Genomic DNA, 16,042 nt, shown 5'->3' with positions numbered 1-16,042 from the left:
GCACTGACATCCTTAGTCCCCGTACTCTGGGATGCGCCCTAGCCACCAGCTGCAGTGGCTTTTTGGGTATTTCAGAAGGGAAATGAGATTAAAAGGGAAAAAGAGTAAGTGGAGCTTGCAAATTTGAAAAACATAAAACTGGTCAAAAAGAGGTGCTCTCTCAGCCTGTGGTTGGCCCATGAGGTTCTTCTCCAGGGGCATGCTGTCACATAGAAGCATCCCACCATGCAGAAACAAGGCACAGTCGCAGGGGCTGCTCCCCGGGAGCCGGTGACGGCTCCTTTCCCACCAATAAGATGCTGAGACAGAGAGAGGGATGTGCTTGGAACAGGACAGAACATGCTCTGGCTGCCAAATGGAAGCAGCGGGGACTGGGGTGAAGCCGTGGCGACCCAGTGCGTCAGCCAGAGGAAATGGGATAAGGCTGGGCCGGGGGAGCAGAAGCAGAGGGCTCATCTCCCCTTCTTCCCTGGCCTGAGTGTACTTGCTGTGCAAAAAGCAAAGACACTTGATTGGTTGCTCTCCATCAGTAAAGGAACAGCCCCTGGAGGACAGGAAAGGGGACTTAGCTCTGCCACTTACCCCCTTAGGCAAGTCATGTAAAATGGGAGAATCAAATGGCAGGGGCCCCTTCCTGGCCTAAAGCCTGGACTTCTGTAAGGTAATGCGTCTGGTGAGAGCCGAGCCCCATGGCCTACTGCACGAGGGTCTAACCAACCACTAGGAGTGGGGGTGAAGGGCTTTCCTGGGAAGTGGGAACTCTGTCATAAAGGACTGTGTGCTCCCTTGGGTCTCTACACCCTAGGAAACATGAATCATAATGTTTATTCATCATCTAGGAAGCATCCTGAAAGCTATAAGTTAGGGAAAGGAACAGTGGAGATAGTGGACAGCAACCTTTGCCCTCACGCTGGGTTCTTCACCCCTTACCTAGGAGGACCAAATACTTGGTTTAAGATACAACTTTTTCTGTAAAAAAAAAAAAGAAACACTCTCCCATTCATGAGAAGATCCCAGGTGTGCAGATTCCTCTGAAAACTGTCCTAGAGAGTCCTCTTGTCGCCAGGGCCTGCCATCTTTGGGTTCAATCAATTCACAATTGTTACAGAATGAATTTTGTTTCTAAGACACAATTCACTTAAAAGCTTAGAAATGGAATAAAAAATAAGTGATACATATCATGTTAAAAAAGAAAGAAAGGAAAAGAGGGAGGGAAGAAGGAAGGAAGGGAAGAAAGAAAGGAAGGAAGGAAGGCGAAAGGGAGGGAAAGAAGAAACCATCTAACTCTGGGTTCAAGTCCTGACTGTGAAACTGCCTAGGCGTAAATATAGTGAGCATCCTCTCACAGCCATGAAAATGTGCATATCATTATTACTCTAACCACAGTGATATCAAGAAAGCTGATCTCTTTCCCCCACTCAGGGTAGATCTCTACAGCAAAGGCTCCCCAAGGTCAGCCAGCCCAAGATCTTACAGATAAGAAAACCGTTCACAGGAGTGGGGGTAGAGGTGGAGGAGGGATCATGGCTTGCTCAGATCACCCAGACAGGAGCTGCACCTCACGAAGGATCCTAAAAAAGGATTCTCTTTTCTCCCTCCGGACTCTTCCTCAGCCTAAGTCTCCTTCTTTTCCCTTTCCTCCCAGGCGGTGAGATATGACAACCACTACACGAACACCAAGTACTGCCTGTGCCAGATGCTGAGAGAACAGCTAGAAACTCCCCAGGGAAAGAAGCTCCATGCTGCTCAGTCTTCCCGGGAAATCTGGTGCGTGTTGGGGAGAACCAGAGAGGTCTGCCTTCTGGGGAGGGGGTCCCTGGACCAGAGCAAGGCCTAGCGGTGTCCAACCTACAGACTCATTCCTTTCCCTCAGGGTCCTTGTCAGCAGTCTTTATTAAGCACCAGCTGTGTGTCAGGACATGAAAATACAAAGACAAAAGCCTGAACCAATCCCAGTCCTGAGGACTTCCACGTCCCCTGCAGAGGGCCTGGTGGAGCACCTCTGAGGAGTTGCTGACACCCTAAGGAGCTTCTTTCCCCTTACTTACATTCTAGAGGCAGGTTTCCTTCTCTGAAAAAGGTGATGACTTTTGTTGTCTGGAACTCCCTATGCACAAGGTGGTAAAGTTCTAGTGGTTTCTGGGAAAAATCCAAAGGAGTGTGAAATCTAGTCTCTGCCCCACACGTACTAAGGTGAAATAGCAGTAGAGGGCTGACATGAACATGTGCTAATAGGAAATGAGAGGGGTTTGCAGCTGTAAGTGCTGGAGAATTTCGGGGGGCAGAGTTGGTACAGGCTCTACTAGGCTGATGGTTAGAAGGGGCCTCATTCAGTGCTCTTCCAGAGCAGTCTGAATCTTCAGAGCAATCTCCTTAAACCAGTGGTTGTCCAGACTTCCCTTGAACCCTGTACTTGAAGCTTACAAAGGCCTTATAATCTCATTCCTGAAGCTGCGGCACAAGACTGAGCAGCTTTTTGGGCTGCCCTGTCATCCTGCTAAATTACCTATAAATCCCCAAGATCTTTTTCAGACAAATTATTCTATATATTTCAGAAGGGAAATGCGAACCCAAATATAAATTGAATTTGGGAATCTGAAAAACATAAAACTGAGTAAAAAAGAGACTCCTCTCTCAAACTTTTTGGTTAACCCATTAAGTGATTCCCTATGCTCTCTTCCAGTGGGCCTGTTATCACATAGGAAGGAAACATCTGGCTTATTAGAGCAAAGCTCCTCTTAGCTTGCCAGATGTTGCCTGCAGAAAACAAGCTAAAATAATTAACCTACATGGCCTTGGAGGCTAGCCTCCCTGCCAGGTACCCATCCTCTAGTGGCGAAATTGATTTTTTGAGCCCTTGTAAACTTTTACATTGGCCCCTATTTAGTTTCACATTATTCAGTTCAGCCCAGTGCTCTGTGTGCTGAGATCTTTTTGGAACCGCCTCTGACAGGCAGGCTGTCATCTGCACATTTGAAGACTGTGCCTTTATCAAAGTCATTAATGAGCATGTTAAACCAGAAGTATTGAACATGTGGCCCACAGCCCTCCAAAATGCTGCCTGGCCTCTAGTAAAGTTAATTGGGAAAACATTGAACAAAATAAAATACAGTAAAACATAAGACATAACATTTTAAAACCAAGGCAGCCACAGGTTCCTCTGGTCCAGATATTTCTATTTGAGTTTGACACTTTTGTAAGAAAGAGCAGAGCATCCCTCAGGGATTTCATTCACTCCTATGTCATCATCCCCTCTGTGCTTGGGATTCTTGTATCCATCAAGCTTCAAATTCAGAATATCCCGCCCCACACTGCATGGGCTTTTCACACCCCCACCCATGCATTGCTGGCTTGGGTGAGTCATCTCTGACTCCCCCTTCTCCTGGACTTTCCCTGCCATCTTTCTCAGGTGCCTCTGAGGCAGCTGCCCCACCCTCTCTTCTCTGGGGGTCTTTTCCCCATGCTGCTGCATCCTCAGAGCCTCCTGCTTGGTCCCATTCCCTGGATGGGAGGGGCCTGTGGAAAGGAAGCTTCCGAGCTGCCAGGGTTTGGGTGCGACAGAGACCCCCCTCGCTGCCCTTAGAAGTGGTTGGCGGGCAGCAGCTTGGCCAGCGGGCCCCCTCATGCTTCTAAAAACCCTCATGCCATCAGGATTGATGGACAGTCTAAGGCAGGCCGAGGGAACCTTTTTCTATCTTTTTTGTCGGCCATACAAAGTTATCAACCCACAGGACTCAAGCAGGGGGAGGTTGTTGTACCTGGGCTTCGGACCGTTGTTACCTGGGGCTGACTGGGCAGACTCTGTCGCAGCCTCCTGGGCCCTGGAAGTCAGAGGTTCCCCACCCAGCAGCAAGACTGCTACAGGGCGCTTCCTACCTGGCCGGAGGTGGCCAGGTGTGTACTTCCAAGGAACCACAGTGCCGTCTTGTGGTGGGGATGAACCATTGCAGCCCCCTGCAATTGATAAACTGTTGGCAGTCTAGGACTTGTGGCCCCTTTACAGCCCCTGCCTGAGTGCGGACCAAGGAGCTGTGACGTGTGGTGGGAGCGCAGCCTGGTCGGGAGAGGGAAGGGGCAGAGGGTGAGCGTGGGCCGGATTCTGGGGGGCCGGAGGGGTCAGGCCCAGGGTTGCGATGGAGGCTCTGGTGTCTTCCACAGTGAGGCCTTCGAATTGGGCAGCTTCTACGAGAGGGTGACGGCAGAGCTGGAGGCCAAAGCAGCCAGCCTCCGGAAGGAAGCTCAGGAGGAGTGGGACCAGGACGCTGGCCCCGACGTCATCCAGATGGCCGTGAAGTTTGACAAGTAAGGCACAAGCTGGGGGGCGCCCCAGAAGGGGCAGCAGGGTCCGCGGGAGCCCAGCAGCAGGGCCTGCCCGAGTCACAGGCTGCAGAAGATGCATTAGGAGATGATCCATCGGGAAAATGGGGCTAATGGTGCTGGGGAGAGAACTCGGGCCACCTGAACACATAAGAATGTGAACCGCTACTGTTCTTGGGTTATTGTAGCAGACCCCTTCATTGAATCAGCTGGGAAGCCTCTCAAGCCTTCGTCAGTGGCCTAGGGCCAAATCCTGATTCATCTTTTTGATCACGTGGAAACAACCTTGACCTTCTGGAATTTCTTTCTCAAAGTATTTGTGTGGATTGTGTGGCCTCTCTGGGAGTCCTCTGGGCCCAGAAGGGAAGTTTTCTTTGGCTTACATTAGGAAGCCTCTCAAAGAAAACCCAAACGTTTCTTTTGTTGTAGACATATCTCTCCCAAGAAAGGGCAGCTTTCGGAACCGAGAAACTCTCCTTTCTGCTAAGAAGTTCGATGAGAGCTTACGATGGCCTCCCTCCCCTATTATCTTCCTGCAGCAGAGCAGCAGGGTGCTGACTAAATCCAGGAAGCCACCTCCCTGCCCTCCCCCTCACTGCCCGTGCTGGGTCTTCTTGCTGGAGGAGGTTGGATCCTCTCAGGGCTCTGGGACAGAAAGTTTAGACTCGGGCCAGCACTGCCTGCCTTCTCCCTCCCGGGCTGCCTGGGCTCTGAGGGCTTTCCCAGAGCCTCTTGGAGCCCCTCTGTTTTCCTGAATCTGTTGTCATTTGTTAGACTGATCATCCTGTTGTGACAGCTGCACAGGCTGCCTAGGATGCTCCTGCTGGTTTTCCCCTGTGAGTCTCTTTGCTTTGAATCATGAATTTCATCCCTGCTTGGGATTCTCCATTCTTTGTGAGATGGGATCTGTCCCTTCCCCCACGCCCTGAGGGCAGGTCTGATGATTGCAGGGCTTTCATTCTGGAGGCCACTTCAGAGTCCAGGGCCAAGGGACGCACCTTTTGTATATGTAGAGGAGCAGCAGTGGGCTGGCTGTCACCTTGTAAGAAGGCCATCAGGTGGTAGTGACAGCAGCTGACTTAGTGGAACATCCAGGTAACAAGGCACGTTAAGTCATGATGCTTGCCTTCCTCTCCCCCACCTCTCACAGCATTTAAGCTGTTCACATCTGTAAAGGTACTTTTTTCCTGTCTCATAGGCCTGATGTTGAGTCTGGCAGTCCTGTGGACCAGAGTGCCTAACTCCTGCCATTCTCCTCGTTCCCGCCCCCCCTTTCTGAATCAGATGGTGCTGCTGGTCACAGGGAATAGAAACTTTGTGAGCTGGGATGGCTCCTCTTGGACTGATGTCCCTGCTCAGTGGACAACTGGACATTGAGAGCTAGAGCTGGGAGGGACCTTTGAGGTGCTTTAGTCTAGCACCTTCATTTAACAGATAAGGAAAGTAAGAACACACGGTATTCAGTCACAGAGCTGGTGTCAAACCCAAATCCTCTGGCTTCAAAGCCAGCGCTTTTTCTGCTTCCACAGCAGTGGGGCTTGGGGAATATTCCAGGAGTTCTCAGCCTCTCCGTAGATGAGTGAGAGATCAGTGTTGCAAGGAGAACTCCCATTCCCACAGCTCACCCAGGTCCTCTTACTGCTCCTCTTGCTCCTCAGAACCAGACATCTGAGATTCACAATCACTATAAGGGAGAACCCCTGTGAGCCACCTTGCAGTTAAACTGCATCCCATTACAGTGTATCCTTTTGTCTTGCTTGCACCCAGGAGGGAAGGAAAAATGAACTGGTTGACCATGTTTCCCCTTCTCTCTTTCTTCCCTTCTCCACTCAGTTTTGACTTTTTTTCTCCTTCAGGAGACAGTATCCACCCCAGATCACACCCAAAATGTGCCTGCTGGAATGGTGCCGGAAGGAGAAGTTAGCCCAACCAGTGTATGAAACAGTGAGTTGATGGTGGGAGTCCATTCTGCTGTTCTGCTGGACAGATAGGAAAATCCATTTCATAAAAATCTTCAGTGAGTTAGGGTAGGCCTATTTGAGACAGCATTTTAGCCCAAAATTAGCTGAAAATAACCCATATTGGTTGATTGGGAGCTAGGAGTGGGTAAAAGTCAGGCTGGTCCAAAGACAGATTTAGGAAGTCTGGCACTAACAAAAGCTTCCATGAGCTCACTAAGAGACCCAATCCACAAATTCTAAAACTGAGAGGAACCTTTCAGAGATCTCAGTCCATCACAGGGCCAGGACAGTGATGATGCCTTCTTGTAACATGTATTTTGCCTTGTTAATGCTGTAAAGTTACCCATGTATATATCCTGTAAATAAAAGGCTATTAAATTAAAAAAAAAAACAAACAAACAAACAAACAAAAAAAAACATGTATTTTGCCCACTGATGAATCCTGATTAATTAAAAAGTTAATTATTAAATTAGAAGCAGTTATCCAATATCTGGCAAAAGCTACTATCATAATTGGTTCCTGGGTGATGATATAGCTAGGTGAATTTTGACCTGATTGATCAAACTTAAAGATTAATAGGCCAATTTAGAAGGAGGTTTCTAGTGGGATCTCCTGTGCCATTCAGCATTTTTTATCAGTGACTTGCAAGGTTTAAAGACACAAATGAAGCTTGCAAGTCTACAAATGACAAAGCCAGGAGGAAAGCTAGCGCTGTGGGTGACAGAGTCGGGTTAAAAAGATCTTTGTAAGATAAGATAAAGTAGTAGACCAAATCAAAATAAGGCTAAATTGGATAGGAATAAATATCATGTACTTGGCTTCAAGAAATCAGCTGCCCAGATAAGGAGGGGAGGAGGCATAGCTAGGCAACCATTTGTGTAAGAATGTTCTGGGAATCGTAGTATGTGGCAAGATCTAGATGATTCATCAGTGGGATAGCGATCTTCTAGGGCTGTCTTAGGAGATGAGGTCAATACAGTCTTGCCTAGGCAGGCCAGATTGGGTGCAATGGGGTGCTCAGTACAGGGGCTCCATTGTGGGAAGAACATCGGCAAGCTGGGGACTGACCCATAGGTACAAAGATTTGAGTGCACATCATTTGGTGAGAAGTTAAAATAGCCAGCAAAGTGACCAGTGCAGAGGTGACTGTGGCTGCACAGACAGCACTGAGCTTAGGGAGATGAGGCCCAGGCCTGGAATGGGGGTTAGGGGGGACCACTCAAACAAGATATAATATGTGATGGTGGTGATGGCCTTGATCTAGGGCTTTAAGGTCTGCTAGGTGTCTTATATATACTTTCTCATTGGATCCTCACAACAACCATGAGATGTAGATGCAATTAGTACCCCCATTTTATAAATGAGGAGACTGAGACAGATAGGTTAAGTGACTTGCCCATGGTGAGCTAGCTAATACATGTCTGAGATCAGATTAAAATTCAAGGCTTCCTGACTCAGGTTTGTGAGGCAGCATTGTACATTAAGGACATGTATTCATATTAGGAGATCCAGGAATCAGTGTGGAAATGTGGTGGGGAGGAACACTTGGGTAAAAATTGATGGAAGCAGAAAAAGAAGTGGTTTTTTTTCTTTTTTGTGTGTGTGATTTCTTTGTTTTTTGTTTTTTTCATTTTCAATAGTATTTTATTTTTTCAACTACATGTAAAGATAATATTCAACATTCATTTTTGTAAGACTTTGTTCCAAATTTTTCTCCCTCCCTTCTTGTCCTCTCCCCTCCCCAAAACAGCAAGCAATCAGATACAGTTAAACCTGTGCAGTCCTTTTAAATATATTTCTATATGTGTCATGTTGTACAAGAAAAATCAGACCCCCCCCAAAAAAAAAAAAAAAAAAACACAAAAAAGAAAAAAAAACAAAGATGAAAACACTGTGCTTTAATCCACATGCAGTGTCCATGGTTCTCAATCTGGATGCGGATGGCACTTTCCATCCCAAGTCTATTAGAGTTACTTTGAATCATTGCATTGTTAAGAAGAGCCAAGTCCATCACAGTTGATTATCATATAACCTTGTTGTTACTGTGTATGATGTTCTTTTGGTTCTGCTCAAGAAATGATCTTTTTGTTAATAGATTTTAACATACCACATAGACCAAAAGGGAAATAAACAAGCTCAGGAAATAAACATGAGCCTGGCCTAAAGGCATAATCTACTAGTGGTGGAGAACTTCAGTTATCCAGACAAAGCAGCTAACAACTTCTTGAATTTGCTTTAAGTAGTTCATCCTTCAAAAGGTGGCAGAAGCACCAAAAAATTCTAGTTTGGATCTGATTCTGAGTAATACAGAAGAATTGATTGCTAAGGAGAAAGTAATGGGAACACTGCAGAGAAAAGTATTAGCTCCTCAGAATTTGTGATAAAGCTGGAAAGGAAAACCATGTATAATCTGACATTCTACTTTGAATTTTGAGAGAACATATATATTTCAGGAAAGTATAAATAGGATCCTACAATTAAAATTGTAACAAGGAAAACCACCCAGAAAGGACATGAAACTCTCAATAATTAAATTTTGAAGTCACATAGAAAAACAATTCCAGCAGAATGAAATACAGGGAATTATCTGAAGAGAACAATATAGGTACACAGAGAGCTTACCCGCCAATTATAATTTTCCAAAGATAAGTACTGAATATGGAAGCAAGAGCAGGCAACACAGGACTGATACAAAGGACTGGCATGATACAGTAAGAATGGCATCAAGAAGGAGAAAGAACATCTCAGTCCAACATTATCATTTTTCAGTGAGAAAGCTGAAGAAGAATTCACTCCAAGGGGCGTCCAGTGTTCTCTTCCCTTCCACCTCTCTCCCTGACTTTTGGGCTAAAAAAGACAGAACAGAAATGGCCGGTAAAGGGTTTAATATCTAGTCTGCTTTAAGGCACTGAGATGCTGAGATATTCCTGATGAATTCAGCTCACCTGGCCCAGATGAACTTCATACTCAGGGACTAGTGAATTTAAATATTACATCACTGTCAGTGAGAGATGAAGGATTATAGTGAATGAGAGGATAACCCAGGGCTAAAGGATAAATGTCCCAATTTTGAAAAGGGAGAAGCAAATAGGATCTGTGAGCTATACATCCATGAGCTAGCTAGACTTAAATTCCTTGCAAAATTCTAAAGCTTTTTTAAAGAGATAGTGAGAGTGTGAAAGAAAAGAAGCAATAATCACAACCAATGTGATTTCAAGAATAGGACATAAAAGTCCAATTGTATCTTAGATTGGTGTGACCATTTGTCAGATATGGTTGTCATAGAGTTTCTGTTTTACATATTAATCAGACTAAATGAACTTCTTTTGGAATTAGTTTGTGGGCAAAGGATGGTACCCTTGATACAAAAGAAGTTTAGAAGATTTCAAAGGAAAGATAATGAGTATGGACATAAATATTTTGAAATGCTTGTGGGGCATCTAGTTAAGATGTCTAAAAGGCAATTGGTAATAAAGGAAAGAGACCGAGCCAGATAGACAAATGATTCTTAAATTTGAATCATTTTCTTGAATATGATCATTAAACCTATGTGAACTAATGAGAATACTAAATGAGATGGTATAGATTAATGATGTCAAACTCAAATAGGAATGGTGACCACTGATCCATATATGATGATCCCTGTGGGCCATATATTGACTGAGTTTTGAAATATTATCTGTGTAAAATGTAAATTGTAAAATGTAAATCTAGGTTTTATTGTATTTTATTTAATTTTGTTAAATGTTTGACAGTTACCTTTTAATTTGGTTGCGGCTGCACTAGAAATGTTGCAGGCTGCATGTAGTCCTTGGGCTGAATATTTGTTACCTCTGCTAGAGAGTGAAGAGAGAAAAGGATCCAGGAGGAAGGTCTGGGTCAAGATCCAGCAAGGGGATAGTTAGATGGAAGAGAACTAAGAGTAGAGTCACATATCTAGGGCAAAGGAATCCAGAAGGAAAAGGCTGTCAGCAGTACCAAATGCTATAGAAGTCATACATGAAAATGGCTATTAAATTTGACAGTTAAAAAAGTAATAACCTAGCATTTTCATCTTTTTTGTTGTTTGCTTGGTTTTTTGTTTCTCTTTATTTTTTCCCCTTTTTGATCTGATTTTTCTTGTGCAACATGATAAATGTGGAAAAATGTTTAGAATTGCACATCTTTAACCTGGGTTACTTGCTGTCTAGAGGAGGGGGAGAGGTAGAAGGGAGGCAAAAAAATTTGGAACACAAAGTTTTGCAAGGGTAAATGTTGAAGATTATCTTTGCATGTATTTTAAAAATAAAAGGCTATTATTAAAATGTTTTAAATAAATAAACAAAAAGTAATAACCAAATTCCTTCCATGATACAAATATATTCTGAATACCTAAACTAGGGAGGCTCAAAACAGAAATAAAACTATAAATCAAAATCCCTAATTAACACTGATGCTAAAAATATTGATAAGGACACTATTTTTATGGCAGCATACCACAAAAAGATATACTATATACTAATATACACACACATACATACTACATATGATATATTATAACCAAGCTGGATTAATACCAGGAGCACAAGGCTGGTTCTATATTAGGAAAATTATTGACCATATTCATAACAAGAGCAACAAAAATCAACAGATGCAGAAAAGGCTTTTGATAAGATATAACCAACAGCCATTCCTGTTAAAAAACACTGGAAAGCATAGGAATAAACAGATCTTTTCTTTATATGATTAGTAACCTCTCATCTAAAACTAAGATTATCTGTATGCATTATCTTTAATGGAGGTGAAGTAATGGCCTTTACATTGAGTGTCCATTATCACCATTATTATTCAACATAGTACTAGAAATTCTAGTTATGACAATTGGACAAGAAAAAGAAATGGAGGGAATAAACATAAGCAGAGGAAAGAAAACAATCACTTTTTGCAAAGAACCTTAGAGACCCAACTGAAAAAAAGTAAGTAAAAATAACCCATATAAATAATTAGTATTTCTCTATGTTACCAGACAAAATCAGAAAGAGATAGAAAGAGAAATTCCCTTTAAAACAACTATAGAAAGTATAAAACAATTGCTGACATACCTAGGAATTCTAATGAACACAATGACAAGAAAAGTGGTGGTAACTTAATAACTTCTCTCTGCCTCAATTTCCTCAAACTAAAATGGGGATAGTGTAGCAGTTAGCTTATTGTGAGGATCAGATGATCAGATTTATGAAGCTCTTAGCAGAGACTCTTAATAGTGACTCTATTAAGAGTCTCTGCTAAGAGCAGCTTCCTGATGGCCTCCTCAGCCTGCCAAACCCCCCTCAATGTGGGGATGGGAGCTTCTGGCATTTTTCTTGGGGCACCCTCCTGTTACTCGTGAGGGTGGACAGCATTGCTCTAGGCTCCCTGCAGGGCCACTTCTTGCTTCTCTGAAGCCGTCACCTGCAGTCTCCATGCCCCCTCTGTACTCTTTTTCCATCTAGATCCAGAGACCAGTGGACCGCTTGTTCCGTTCCATCGTCATTGTTTCTGAGCACAAGTACTGCTCAGCATTATGGTAAGTGGCAAGATTTCACCTTGTCCCACCTACTCCCCATCCAGGTTTAGGTAGAGAGGCAAGAAAGGGGGGCATAAGAAACTTGAATTCTCACCCCACTTGATGCTGACTGTGATCCTTGACCTCCATAGCCTCAGTTTTCCCATCTTTAGACTAAGAATAATACCACCTCATCATTTGGAGTACAGAGGCATCATGGGAAGTAGTCCTGTTCCTCTGGGGGAGCAGCACAGACCCAGAGAAATAAATAGAAGAATAGGCTTTGGGGTAGGAGCAGTGCAAGGGGCAGCCGGCCTACTCAGGGAGATCACCAAGGCCCCCCGAAGCACAGCTACGTGTCACAGTCCCAGAGCTTAGAAACAGAAACCTGTGTGAACCAAGTGCAGATGGTCCTTGTCAATCATCTCTTGTCTCAAACAAGATCCAGGGTAAGAGGCAAAGATCCCTCTTACATGCCCCCCAGTGAGCTCTTGGAGGTAGCCCAAGGAATGGCATCCGTGGTGGTTGGGTCCTGGAGGGAAGGGGCCTGAAAAGTCATCCTTCAGGTCAGGGGCTATGAAGAGCCAGGCCTACGCTCTGGTTGGCCCCAAGACCTTTGCCTTAACCGCCTGTCACTCTGTGCCCGCTCCTCCCCTAGGGACAAGTCCAAGAAGCTGGCGGAACAAGCTGCAGCCATCGTCTGCCTGAGAAGCCTGGGTCTCCCAGAGGGCAACCTCGGGGACCCACAGAGCCCCCTTATGCACAAGCGCAAGGTGGAGGAAAGGGAACTTTGGAAAGTCACAGACGATGAGGAGACTCTTCCTGGAGAAGCCCCTCACAAAAAGCCCCACCTGACCCTGGGGACCAACAACAGCAGCGTTCTGGACAGGCCGTGACTCTTCTCATTCTTGTTCCATGCTCCTTGTCACCCCAAGGATCCCAGAAGGCAGAGCGGCCCCATGGAAAGCCCTGGGCCTTCTTGGAAGAGTGGGGCTGGGGGTGGAGCCTGGGACTCAGGGACTGGGGCTTGGAGCTGCTTAACTTGCTCCACCTCACCAGGTGCAGGGAAAGCCGACTTGAACTGTTTGGCTGAATGTGGAGATGAGAAGTCTGGCTCACCCTTCCAGAAGACAGGTCTGAACACCACCGGAGGGAGTGGGAGGCAGCTTTCAGGCTGTGCACAGGCCAGTGACCAAAGACCTTCATGTTCACCGAGGACGGGCAGAGGGAGTGGAGGGGGCGAATATTGAGTAACAGTGTCTGGAGGCCTGGGGGAGGGGGGGGGAGGGGGGGAAGGTTGGAGAGGACACGGGGATAACTGTTGTCTGGGGCTGACGACACGAGTCCAGAGTCCGGACACTCCTGGTATTTTGTTCCCTGTGGCACAGGCCGTCCCAGAGAGCCGCCTTTTCTGCTTTCCTCAGTAAAAACACCCCTCTCCACTGAGTTGAGCCTTCAGCCCTCTAAGTATCTCAGCCCTCCCTGAGGCTACTGGAAGCACAAAAAGGGCTTTCCTGCCTTGTCTTTACCAGGGTGGTCCAGAGTTTTGAGGGCCCAAACAATGGGGGGTCTTTCTCCTTACCTCAGGTCCAGGTGGGGAAGAGCAAAAGGCTTTCTGCCTTTCCTCCTTCCTGTCTACACACACGCACAAGCACATCGTGCTCCATCTCCCAAGGGAGGTAGTTGGAGCAAGTGAAATGTATCTACTTGGGATGTGATTGCAGTGGTAGTTGGCTGCCATCGGCCATTAGCCATCTTTGCTGCTGCTCATTGGGAGGCCCTGGGAACCGACAGATAGCTGATGGTCAGAACCTGAGCAGCCCTTGGAGCACATAGAAACCTGACAGGCACTCTCCTACAGCCCCAGATGATGTTGGAATTGGGAGCCACCCAAGGGAGCCACCCACTCCTCACCCAAGGTGAGGTGTATTCATGCCTTCTTTACCTCCTTGCGGTCTTTCCTTGAGGAAGGTCATTTGGGTGGGTTGGGTGTCCAGGAGGAGAATTAAAGAGAGTTAATGCCTTCCTATCTGCACAAAACCCATGGTCCCTTTTTTACTAATAGCAACACTGACAAATTGAAGATAAAAACGATCCTTGGAACACGACTGGAAAAAAACACTGCAGACTTTGAGAACCTTTGTAATGGCTGGAGATAGAAAGAAGCCCAGCTTTGAGTCCCTCTTGGGACTCCACCCTTGTGTGCTGGTGAAAATCACTAATCCTAATCTCATTGGGCTACCTGAGAGGAGAGTGAGACTTCCAACTATCCATTCACAAGGTCTCAAGGCAAGTACTTTGTAGAAGTAGAGGCTGCCCTGAGGAGAGAATAGCAAAATTGAAAGTAAACCCACTGGCCTAATAAAACTAGGAGTTACTCTTTTAAAAAATAAAATAGATAAACCATTGGCTAATTTGATTTAAAAAATAAAACAAATTACCAGTTACAAAAATGAAAAAGGTGACTTCACAATTAGGGAAAAGAGCAATTATTAGGAACTGTTTGGTTTGTCTGTTAATAAAACAATCTCAATAAAATGGATGAATATTTGCAAAAATATAAATTGTCCAGATTAATGGAAGAGAAAATGGGATATTTAAATAATCCTATCTTGGGAAAAAAAATTCAACAAGTCATATATATTAATACCCTAAGGGAACAAAACAACCCAGGACTGGATGGATTTGCAAGCTAATTTTACCAAATATCTAAAGAATTAGTTCCAAAACTACATAAACTCTGAAAAAGAATAAATGAAAAGTCTATGACACTAATTTGATCTCTGAACCCAGGAGAGTCAAAACCAAATTCTAGGCAGATTTCCCTTGAGAATATTGATGCAGAAATTTTTAATAAAATACCAGATCATCACACCAATATATCAGAAAGATCATATGTTATGACCAAATTGGATTCATACCAGGAATGCAGGACTGATTCAATAATAGGAAAATTCTTAAGCATCATTGGACACAGGACAAAAACAAAAGTCATTCACTAAATGCAGAAAAAAGCTTTTGACAAAATATAGTATCAGCTAGTAGTTTTGTTTCCTGCTTGGTCCAGCTCTTGCCCTTGCTGGAGATTTCCCCGGAGAGGGTGCTGGGATGTGATGTGGCTGATGGCTCAGGCTAAGCCCAGGGCTGGCTCCCATAAGTAGAGTGGAGAAGGATGGGTGCCTTGGGGTCACGGGCTAATGTGCTTATTGCATCCAGTGCTTCCTAGGTTTTAGAGAACTGTGTGGGTAAGGATAATGGACTGTGGTCATGGTCAATGGTTTAGAATTAAGTAAACAAATGAGAAACCTGGGGAAATCCTGCATGTGGGGAGCTAGGTGGGGCGGGGGGGGCTGGGGGGGGGGAGGTATGGTCTGCATTCAGCAGCTATACAGGACCAGGGAATACTGATTGAGGTCTGCTTCCAAGAGAAGGAAGCAAACAATAGTGCAGGAGTAACCTCCAGGCCCAAAGATTGTGCAGTTCCTGTGGAAAGGGGGGGCGGGGGGAGGGAGATACACCCTGGGGCACTCCACGAAGTGAGCAGAAGGAAGAACTTGTGTGCCCCGGCCTTGGGTCCTGTGCCCCCACCCTTGAGTTCCCCAAGTCCCTGGGTTCCTCCTGCAAGATTGGCTGCTCAACCTGGAAGGAAGTGGCAGGTTCTCATTAATTTCCTCCCAGTAAGAAACAAACATCTCTGACCACATCTTGCGCTGCCTCCCACACTCCTGGCCAGGGAGGGGGTGGTAAGGTTCTTTTTAAAGGTCATCCTGCCAAATCAGCCACCCCAGCTTCCTAAAGTATAAACAAGGTCCCCACCCCTACAGCCCACTGGGGGGAGGGGAGCCCCAACTCCTCAACTCATCTTTCCTTTGCTTAAACAAAACCCACCTACCCCCATTCTCCCAGCTTAAACAAGCTAACTCCCATAATGCTTATTACCCCCATCCTCCCCACACACTTCTGATGGGTCTCCTCTCCAATCAGTGCCTTGATGATGGATAACAGGGGAGACTAAACTGATGATACAGAAGGCAATCAGTCATTCCTGGCCCGCAGCAGGCCTGGAAAATGTCCAAGCTTCAGATTGGTCAGTTTGACTCATCTGGGGCCTTCTGGTAAACCTTGGGCCGCTCTGAGCCAGGTTCCTTATCTGTAAAATGGGAGGTGGGAGGAGATTTGCTACAGGGAGGGAGAAAACGTTGAATTAGATTATAAAATTCCAGCTCTATTATATACTAG

General features: G+C 45.5%; 1 protein-coding gene across 5 annotated transcripts in view; it reads left to right on the top strand.

Moving 5' to 3' along the window:
* The window catches only part of DUS2 (dihydrouridine synthase 2), a 61,086-nt gene extending 45,960 nt beyond the window's left edge, over positions 1–15,126 (top strand). For 4 of the 5 annotated variants that reach the window (XM_031950228.1, XM_031950230.1, XM_012540330.3 and 1 more), the window contains 5 exons: positions 1,646–1,767; positions 4,159–4,302; positions 6,174–6,261; positions 11,751–11,824; positions 12,462–15,126. In XM_031950228.1, coding sequence (XP_031806088.1) covers positions 1,646–1,767; positions 4,159–4,302; positions 6,174–6,261; positions 11,751–11,824; positions 12,462–12,699 — 666 coding nt within the window. In that variant the 3' untranslated portion in view covers positions 12,700–15,126. The remainder of the gene's footprint in view (positions 1–1,645; positions 1,768–4,158; positions 4,303–6,173; positions 6,262–11,750; positions 11,825–12,461) is intronic. The other variant, XR_004231644.1, reaches the window with a different exon arrangement.
* The last annotated feature ends 916 nt before the right edge of the window (positions 15,127–16,042 follow it).

Source organism: Sarcophilus harrisii, chromosome 2 (assembly GCF_902635505.1).
Source record: "Sarcophilus harrisii chromosome 2, mSarHar1.11, whole genome shotgun sequence".
Classification (NCBI taxonomy): Eukaryota; Metazoa; Chordata; class Mammalia; order Dasyuromorphia; family Dasyuridae; genus Sarcophilus; species Sarcophilus harrisii.
This window is presented reverse-complemented; position numbering and strand designations above follow the sequence as displayed.